This window comes from Otolemur garnettii, unplaced genomic scaffold, assembly GCF_000181295.1.
Source record: "Otolemur garnettii isolate 467f Iridium unplaced genomic scaffold, OtoGar3 scaffold00127, whole genome shotgun sequence".
Taxonomy (NCBI): Eukaryota; Metazoa; Chordata; class Mammalia; order Primates; family Galagidae; genus Otolemur; species Otolemur garnettii.
Window position 1 is genome coordinate 58,997 of NW_003852522.1, and position 10,024 is coordinate 69,020.

Sequence of the window (10,024 nt, forward strand, 5' to 3'; positions counted from 1 at the left end):
AAAAAAAAAAAAAAAAGGAATATACTCTGTTCACCTTGTTGAGATTTACCTAACCTTAAATATAGCAATAGAAGTTCACTGTGATAGAAGTTCAACTCCAAAAGGAAATGGAGAGAGGGTCCCTCAGTGGGAGATGGGGAGGGGCAAACCCCTGAGGAGGCTCCAGTGGTGGAAGGAAAGCTGAAAGAAAGGGCAGGGTGAATGGCCAGAAGGCTGGAGGAGTGGAAGGAAGATGCAGCTTAGAGGTGGACTTGGGCAAATGAGAGGCAGATAGTAAACATATGGACTCTCCTCTGACTTGGTTTGGTTTATTTCAGGTCGGTTCTGTTTGGTTTGGTTTGGTTTGGTTTTCGAGATAGAATCTCACTCTGTTGCCCAAGGAAGAATGCAACAGCCTCATCACAGCTCACTGTAACCTCAAATTCCTGGGCTCAAATGATCCTCCTACTTTAGCCTCTCAAGTAGCTGAGACTACAGGTATATACCACGATGCCCAGCTAATTTTTCTATTTCTTGTAAAGATGTCATCTCACTCTTGTTCAGGCTGGTTTTAAACTCTGGAGTTCAAGCAATCCTCCTGCTCAGCCTCCCAGAGTGCTAGGATTATAGGTGTGAGCCACTGCACCAGGCCTGACTTACATTTCTAAGGGATCCCTCTTGCCTCTATGTCCAGGGTGAGGCCTAGAATCCTGTAAGGAACAGTTCTTGAGTCCAGGAGAAATAACAGTGGCTGTAGGAAGGGTGATAGTGGCAACAGGGATGGGATAAACCAAGGTGGGCTGAATTTTGGAAGTGATACTAGCAGGAATTGGTAGCAGGTATAAAGTACAAGCAGCAAGTACCTCAGGTGAAGTGATAGGCAGGGGCAGGTAGGAGGAGGTCCCTTCTCAGGGCAGGACTCAAGATGTGCCTTCAAGTGTTCCTGTACCATTCTCTCCCCATCTAGGTAAGGAAACCCAGGGCCCTGAGTCAAGAGGTCTTCTCCAGCTATTCATCGCCCAGCCTCCAGGTTACAGGACCTACTGGTTCCTGTCAGTTTCACAGTCATAGAAGGGGTAGGGCTAGGTGAAGAGAAGTAAGACTAGAGGAAGGAAGGCTGTAGAGTAGGAAAAGCAGGGCCCAGGGGCCCAGCACCCAGCCCTTTCCCCAGAACTCACTCCAGGGCCTTCCCCTATCCTGGTAACAACTGCATTCAATGCAGAAAGACTTCAATTGGAGCCCACAGCCTGGGCCTTCTGTGCACTCCCCATTCCCAAATGTAGGCCCAATATTCTATCTCCCTCCCCAAATCAGCTGGCGCCCTCACAGCACACCATCTCCCAGGCTTACCATCCAACTCAGAGACCAAGGAGACTCCTGGAGACCTGGCCAGTCTTCTTGAGGTAATAGTGTCCCCCTCACTCCCCTTGAGGGCTCAACCTGCATCTTTGGGAACAGCCCCAGGCCCTAGGAAAAGGCACAGAGGGTGTTGAGCAGGACAGAGGTGACATAACAGCTGTTCTTGGCCTGAGAGATCTTCTGTCAGTGAGTTAGTACCATCAAAAGTGCAGGCATACAGGATAGATCTGGCATCTGGTAGTTGCAGACCTGGTGATTCCCCCAGTCCACTGCAGGCACCAGCCACCAACCAAGGAGGGTCTCCAGAGAATGATCATGCTATAGACATAGAGAAGACTTGACCCCTTTCTGGTTCAGTGGGCCCTGGACAGAGGTTAGGTCAAGAGACTACAGAACTACTGTAAGACATGTTACTACAGGAAATTAGGGTGTGTGCACAGGGAGGGGGCAACCACATGAAGAAGCAGTGAGAGAGTGGCCATCTGCAAGCCAAGGAGAAAGGCCTCAGGAGGCACCTCTCAGGAGGCAACCCAAGCCTGAGGCACCTTGATCTTGGGCTTCCAGCCTCTAAAACCGCAAGAAAATAAATTTCTATTGTTTAAACCACCCAAAAACAAGCAAGAAAGAAAGGTCAGAAGACCTTGGTTCTAAACATGAACGTTGTATTGTGTTTTCTTAGATTCTACATTGGTCTATTTGGCATCAGTCCTTCTCAGATGGCCAGACTAATGGCCAAGACGTTTCCCTTCATTGCGAAGTGAGCCCATACTCTGTACCCCCTCCTCATCTAACTCTCACACATACTCCCACCAGTATTTCCCCTACACTAAAGCACCGAGGGTCAGGAACTGGACAATCAGGGACAGCACGATACCCCAGGGCACACCAGAATTACTCAAACTGGACAATCCTAAGCTATTTCCCCCACCCAACCTCACCTTTCCTGTGGAAACTTCAGTAAAGGCTCAGTCCTGGGCTTTCTGCTCATTCCTTTTTGCCTCTAGGCTGACCCTGGTTCTTCCCCATGTGGCCCCATGTGGCACAGCCTGCCCTTTCCTCTAAGTAAGTAATAAAAATCTCCTTCCAGATGGGCACAGTGGCTGCTGCACCATAGGCCTTTTTCTCTTATTCATAATTTTCCCGGGGCTTCTCTACCAGAAGGCATTTTCTGATCATTGTTGAGGAATAAATTGCATTTCACACACTCGATATCTGGCTCACATTTGCAAAAATGTTTATGTGGGGAAATTTGCTAGAAAAAAAAGAATCATGAGTAACAGTTGGGGTTTGCTCAAATTCAGGAGCCACAGATGCTCCCCTGAAATGCTTCACCCTGCCTCAAATACCTTCCTGGCTCTACTGATTTCCAATTTATGTATACCTCAACTACTACTGTGACAAGGAACCTGGGATGTCCCATTAATCTTACCATTTGCATGTCACTGGATGGTGTTTCTTCCAAAATAGTCTGCACAGAAGTCAACTCTTTGTGTTTCAGTTGAGATTCCCAGTCTAAAATGAATTTGAAAAAATATTAACCCCTTTCATAAAGAAACAGTGGGATGAAATTAAAAATAACGTGTGGGGGGTGGTGTATGTAGGCTTTTTTCTTTTAATATTGACCCTACACTTGGGAAGATACTGAAAGAGAAGAAGCCGTCCATGAGTATGTTAGTGTGTGAAATATGGCAGTCATATAGGAATGAGAGGCCATTTCTTAGCTAAAGAGTCTATGAGGATTAAGACTGATATTTCCAGAAAGGGAGTGTTATTAGAAGAACAAGAAGTAACTAGATGAATAACACACATAGAAATTTTAAATTTAACATATTAATTGCCATACAATTTATGGTTAGCTTACACTAGTTTTGAGCCCAGGACCTCATGAAGCATATATAACTCACGTTTCTTTACCTTGGGAGCTTCACGGTGCACAGGCAACTTGCACTGTCATGCTATATCATACATGTTACATGATAGGTAGCCCCCTGGGCAAAACCCTACCCTATAATACCTTTCCCTATAATAAAAATTCACGGTCTCAAGGAAAAAAAATTCTTTTTTTGACCATGACATTTATTCTAGAGTTAGCACTGACCAAGGGGGGAGCATGGGAGTTTGGTCTACAAACTAATAAATACAGGAGGGGATGGAAAAAAATGTTTTTTCTAGCATGATAATCACTGTGTTGAAGAAGAATTAGACAATAGGTGTAGGCAAGGATGTGGAGAAATCAGAACCCACATCCACCACTGGAGGGAATGTACAATGGTGTACCTACTTTGGAAAGCAGCTTGAAGATTACTCAAAAAGTTAAGCATAAGAGTTACTACATGACCCACCAATTCCACTCCTAAATATATACCCAAGAGAATCATAACCATGTCCATATAAAACCTTGTACATAAATGTTCATAGCAGCATTATTCACAATAGCTAAAAAGCACAAACAATCCAACGGTCCATCAGCTGATGAATGGACAGACAAAATGTGACATATCCATACATTGAAATATTATTCAGCCTTAAAAAGGAAGGAATGTGGTTCTGATTCAAGCTACTATAGCAATGGATTTTAACAACCTTGTGCTAAGTGAAAGAATACAGATATTCTTTCTGTGTTCCCCCAAATTCACTTGGTGGAAACTCAATCCCCAATGTAACACTGTTGAGAGGTGGGACCTTTAAGTGATTAGGTCATGAGAGATCTGTTCTCGTGAATAGATTAAGCTTAGTTATCATGAGAGTGGGCTTTTTATAAAAGCCAGTTCAATCCTTTCTTACTCTCCACTATGTGATGTGTTCTACCACGTCATAGCAAGAAGGTCCTTAACAGATGCAGCCCCTCAATCTTAGACTTCCCAGCCTCCAGAACCATGAGCCATATAAACTTCTATTGTTTATAAATTACCCAGACTGGCATTCTGTTATGGCAACACAGAATGGACTAAGCCAGATACCAAAGGCTACATAGTATATAATTCCATCATAAAAAATGTCTACATTGGGCAAATCCATAGAGACAGAAAGCAGATTGGTGGCTTCCAGGGGCCGGGGGTAGGGAATGAGGAGTAATTGCTAAGGGGAACGTGGTTTCTTTGGGGGATAATGACAATGTTATGGAATTAGATAGTGACAATGGCCCTACAACACTGTGACCCACTGAACTGTAACACTTTAAAGGGGTGAATTCCATGGTGGGTGAGCTGTGTCTCAATTTTTTAAAAACAGAAAAACTTTAACAGACCTTTTTTTCTGAGACTAAAGGAAAATATGAGAGGAAAGCTAGAAAGTTACAACAAAGAGAAGCTAAGGGAACTTTAGAAACCATACCCCAAAAAGACTCAGATAACCCCTCAGGATAAAGGACCTTTTAAAATGCTCTCAGCCTGACACTTCACTTCCTAGAGCATATCTCCCAACCAAGTGCAGGACATCTGCAGCCAGCCTAAGACTCACTGACACCTGTGGCTTGGAGAAGCTCTCATTTTCCTGCCCTTGGCTTTGCTCTAGGCCCCAATTTGGAGACCAGACTGGTTTTGCATGATGGGAGTTCCTGCTCACAGAGAAAGACTGCTTGTTCTGACAGAGGGAAGGAGGCCACAAACTCTAATCCAGGCCTGGCTTCCACGTGAGCTTCAGATTGTGAGGCTGAGCAAGTACTACAGATAGTAAGGTGATCTCACCCTACTGCTAATGAACAGTAGAGCTCTTTCACAAAGATCAAACCACAAATACCCTCCTCCCTGGCTCAAGAGCTAAGGCTCTTTAACCCCTGATGTCCAAGGCCAAGTTCAGTAAGACCCACACAGGGCATTACTACAGAAAGAATGAAGTCAATGCAACCAATAGTTTTATAACTCTATGGAAGCCAGTGTCTATCTTAGAATTTAGTACCTTTGTATACAAAGGAACATGTAATGCCAACTTTACCCCTGGAAGCTAGGATCCTGTAGTTATCCCAGCATCATGTATCTACACAGGTCCCTCCATACACCATCCAGCAACACCCACTCCTGAAGGAGCCCCACGGCCACATCCTCAAAGGTGACTGATTCCTAAAATAGCACACATGTCCCAGCTTAATAAGACCACCTCCACCCACTGTGTGGAACAACTGGTTATCACTAGAGAAGGATGTTCAGATACAGAACTCTATACTAGGAGAGCGGAAAATCCAGTGCACCATCTGTTTTTGTAAATAAAGTTTTACTGGCACACAGCCACATCCATTTGTTTACATAGGGCTGTCCTTATGCTATATTATATAGGGTGGCCATAATGTTCATGTATCCTTTCCAGATTTAAGTTTTTCCTAAACTCCTTATCATAAATTTGGGATTGACCTAATTTTTGTGAAGTCCCTAGGACTCCTCCCAACACCTACATAAGTATTTGATAATTTTTTATACCTGTGAAAGTACAATTTCCATTGTATCTGAGAAACTGGATGGCCTTTTAATTTTAGAATTCTCCATAGCAACACTGTCCAATAGTCTCTCTGCAATGATGGGAATGTTTCATGCCTGCATTTTCCAAATAGGAGACAACCAGCACTTGTGCCTATTGAGCACATGAGCAATGTGGCTGGGATGACTGAGAAATTGAGTCTTTAACTTTACTGAATCTTAATCAATTTCAATTTATACAGCCACATGTGTTTTCACTAGGTCTCACCATGGATAGCTGAGATGGCCTGGGGCAGCCCCATTCTGCAGCCAGACTCCAGAATTAAACATAGAGCCCCAAGGTCTGCTGTGAGATCTGTCTCCCATACCAGTTTCTGGAGGTCATGCACAGAGGAAAGATGTCCTCCCCTTTCTTCCTCAGTTGGAGAGGGGTAGTCTAGGGAGAAGGGCCAGGGCCTAGAGAACATATTTATCTACCTCCTAAACCAGGCATCCTCAAACTACGGCCTGCAGGCCACATGTGGCCCACCTAGGACATTTATCCAGCCTACTGGGTGTTTGTGCCACAACTGCCTCTCCTGCTTAGCAGTCAACTCATCCTGGAGCCTACAGTCCAGCCCTCCAATGGTCTGAGGGACAGTGAACTGGCCCCCTGTTTAAAAAGTTTGAGGACCCCTGTCCTAAAGCATTAGATACCCCAATTTCCTCACCAGTGCCAGGTTTAAGGTCTCAGTAGGTGTTTTCCCTGCAATAAAAGAAAGATGGAGGTAAATAAAGGGTAGAGAATGAAAGCAGAAGACCAAGCAAGGGCTTGGCCCAAATAATTCCATTTTTGTAGGTCTCCAACAGAACAGCCAAGCTAAAAACTCTTACAGGGAATTTATCTCAATATGCAACATATTGGATCCTGAGTCACCTTTCAGACAATAGCAGGTGGTGATTTCTACTCACTCCTTCCACCTCAAAAAAGGATCTTTTTCCTCTAATATTTGCTCAAAACATTTCTGGGACTGTCTACTTTTCCCCCACAGCCCTTATCAGCTGTGATTTTATATTTAAGTGATTTTTGCCTCCTTCTCTCTCTAACTATGATACAAATTTTGTAAGTATAAACCTGTGTCCACTTCTTTCAGTATTCCATATGTAGCCATCATCACAGCACTTGAGTACTAGGTACTTTATATATTAGGGGGTGGCAAACTTTTTCTGCAAAGGGCCAAATAGTAAATGTCTTAAGATTTGTGGGCCATATGGTCTCTGTCACAAATACTTAACTATATGGCTTTGATGCAAAAACAACCATAGACAACACATAGACGAATGTGTTCCAATAAAACTTTATTTATATAAGCCAGTACTGGACCAGATTTGGCCCACAAGCCATAGTCTGCCGACCCCTGCTCATGCTGTAGAGAGAATATACCAATCATCAAATTCTCTCAATTCTACTTTCTTCAGTAGAATTACTGAAGAATTCATCTCAAATACTCCAACTTTTCCTGTTCCAAGTTTCCATATCACCTTTGCCATTATTAATTTAAAATCTGTCTTCTCAGCTAGAATGAAACCTCCACAAGGGCAAGCATTATAACTACTTCAGTCGCACTATTTCCCCAGGCCCTGTTCATTGAGGGCATCCCAGTGAAGATGTGCCGAACAATGCTCCACAAGAATAATTCAGTAGAGCTAGCCTACAACACATGCCTATGAGTACTCACATACATACACACAGAACAATATGATATCACAAAAATAAAATATAAGAATGACTTAAAATGCCTGTTCATCATACCATATAAATCACAACACTCAATTTCAGGTGTTTTTATGAAACAATACTGGTTCTTTCCAAAAAGGCAAGGCAGATCTTGTATGCCTTTTGGAAATAAACACCTTACTCATAAAACAGAAATCTGATGCTTAATTCTCCTCAAGTTCATTTTTTTTTCATTTCTCAGTATAAGTGATCTTTAGCCCTAATTTTTCTTTTGGGGGGGGAGGACAAAGCCTCAAGCCGTCCCCCTGGGCAGAGTGCCATGGCATCACAGCTCACAGCAACCTCTAACTCCTGGGCTCAAGTGAGTCTCCTGCCTCAGCCTCCCAAGTATCTGGGACCACAGGCACCCGCCACAACGCCCAGCTATTTTTTGGTTGCAGCTGTCATTGTTGTTTGGCGGCCTGGGCTGGATTCCAACCTGCTACCTTAGGTGTATGTGGCTGGCGCCTTAGCCACTTGAGCCACAGGCGCCGAGCCCTTTAGCCCTAATATTAAAAAATACTTTCCATTTATGGCCAACTTAATTTGATTTTCCAATATTAATAAGGGTTATAGCATCTTTTTTCTTAAGTCCCATAGATTTTGAAGCTTACCGATTTGAAAAGAAATGAACTCTCTTACTTTTCCTTGATAATAACATCTGTGACATAACTGAGAAATAGCTTTTCTTAAAATATCCCCACCTTCCAGTAAAAAACTGATGCCCACAGCCAACGTAAAAGTCACAAATTAAAACCTCTCTTAAGATAAAGGAAAAGGAACAGAATGTATGCTAACAGATGTTAACCTAAGAACTGCAAAAGAATCACCCCCCCAAAAAAGACCCTCCTATCATCTAATTCATTGAATTCATCCCTTGATGAGTGGTACATTCAATTTCTCAAATAAATTTGACAAGTCATTCGACCCAATTTGCACATGTGGACCCAGACCTTACTTTCCACTTGCAAAGTAAGATATTAAATATCATGTAAAATAAAACGTGAATTACTGATACGCAATATTTTGCGTACAAAAGGTAGGGTAAGACCCTCTTAAAGAACGCACTTTCCCTTCAAATCAGGGAGGACAAGTGAAGATTGGGGTCGGTGTCACCATACTCCTGACATTCAGGAATTTCCTTTGGACAGGATGACAGACCTATCTTCCCAGACTGGCGGATACCCGAAAGCGAGGAAGAAGCAACGAGTGCCACGCGAGGCCCTACGCCGAGCCCCCAACTACCACAAGAAGGAAGCACCTTAGCTGGGCTGCAGTTCTTGACCCTTCGGCTCCTCCCCGCGCCCGCCAGGTCCTCCACGCCCTCCCCGCCCTCCCCGCCCTCCCGAGGGGCCGGGCCACACCTGCAGACCCGCAGGAGACACTCCCACCGCAGCGCGCCGCAAAGCTTGCACTGCCGCCACCACCCACCAACACGCGTACTTCCGCTTCCGGTTTCGGGGCCGCCGGGAGCGGAAAGGGCTGGGGCTCCGGTTTGGGGGGCCAGAGAGGCGTAAGGCGGCGGTAGAAAGACTAACCCCTCCTTCACCCAGCCTCGGAGAACAAATTCTAGTTTTCTTACCCCGAGGGCTCTGAGGCTAGGTCTAGAAGAGGTTCCGACCGGGCCTCTAGGGTGGGGCTGGGGCGGACCCCATGTCCGTTGGACAGAGAAGGGGCGGGGAATGGGGAGGGGCTTGCGCTTAGTGGGCAGGGTCTGAGTTTGAAGAGTGAAGGTGTCATTCCACCCACAGGGCTCTTTAGAGATGTTAAGTATTTCACTTAACCTTTTCTCCTACCTTATCCACTCCCTATCACCTTTATCAAAAGGTTAATCCAATTCAGTGCCCTAAAGGGGGTTTTGTCTATATTTTTATATATAGTTGAACCTTGAAGGGCGGAGAGTTTGGGGAGTGCAATGGGGAGGTATTTGGGGGTGCTACCCGTAATGTAAAATTCACGTGTAACTTTTTTTTTTTCTAACTGTATGATTTCATCTTTATTTGGTCATTCAGGAAACACACCAAAACCTTGCAGTGCCTCTCAGACGTTATCCTGAGCAGTAATTAATTATCAATAGAACCAACAAGGAAAATCTGGATTAACTCTGGATGAATGTGGATTAACCATAGTTCATTCACATGTTATTGGATATCTGTATGTGCCAGAAAACTATCACCTATATTATTCCTTTTAAGCCTCATAGGTCTTTTGGGTAGATTTTGTTATTCCAGTTTTGCCAAGGAAGGAATTGACTGTCTATCACACTATCTGTTCAAGGCCACACAGCTAGTAATGAGGAGTTGAACCAGAGCTTCTGAATCTAAGCACAGTGTTCTTTTTACCACTCCTCCTGTTTGTCCACAATCCTTATATCTGGCATTGGTAATGGCCCACCACAATATTCCAGAAGATGGTACTTCTATCTAATCATCTTTCTCATCTCTACTAGGTGATTTCATTCCATGAATGGATTCCTTGGAAATTTTTTTTTTTTTTTTTTTTTTTTTTTTTTTTTTTTTTT

At 44.0% G+C, this 10,024-nt stretch overlaps 1 protein-coding gene across 1 annotated transcript in view; it reads right to left on the bottom strand.

The window, feature by feature from the left end:
* ZNF333 (zinc finger protein 333) overlaps positions 1-10,024 on the bottom strand; it is a 22,565-nt gene that overhangs the window by 9,343 nt on the left and 3,198 nt on the right. The window contains exons 2-4 of the mRNA XM_023517991.1: positions 8,868-8,985; positions 2,768-2,850; positions 1,330-1,446 (exon numbers count right to left, since the gene is read on the bottom strand). Of these exons, the coding sequence (XP_023373759.1) occupies positions 1,330-1,446; positions 2,768-2,850; positions 8,868-8,985 (318 nt within the window). The remainder of the gene's footprint in view (positions 1-1,329; positions 1,447-2,767; positions 2,851-8,867; positions 8,986-10,024) is intronic.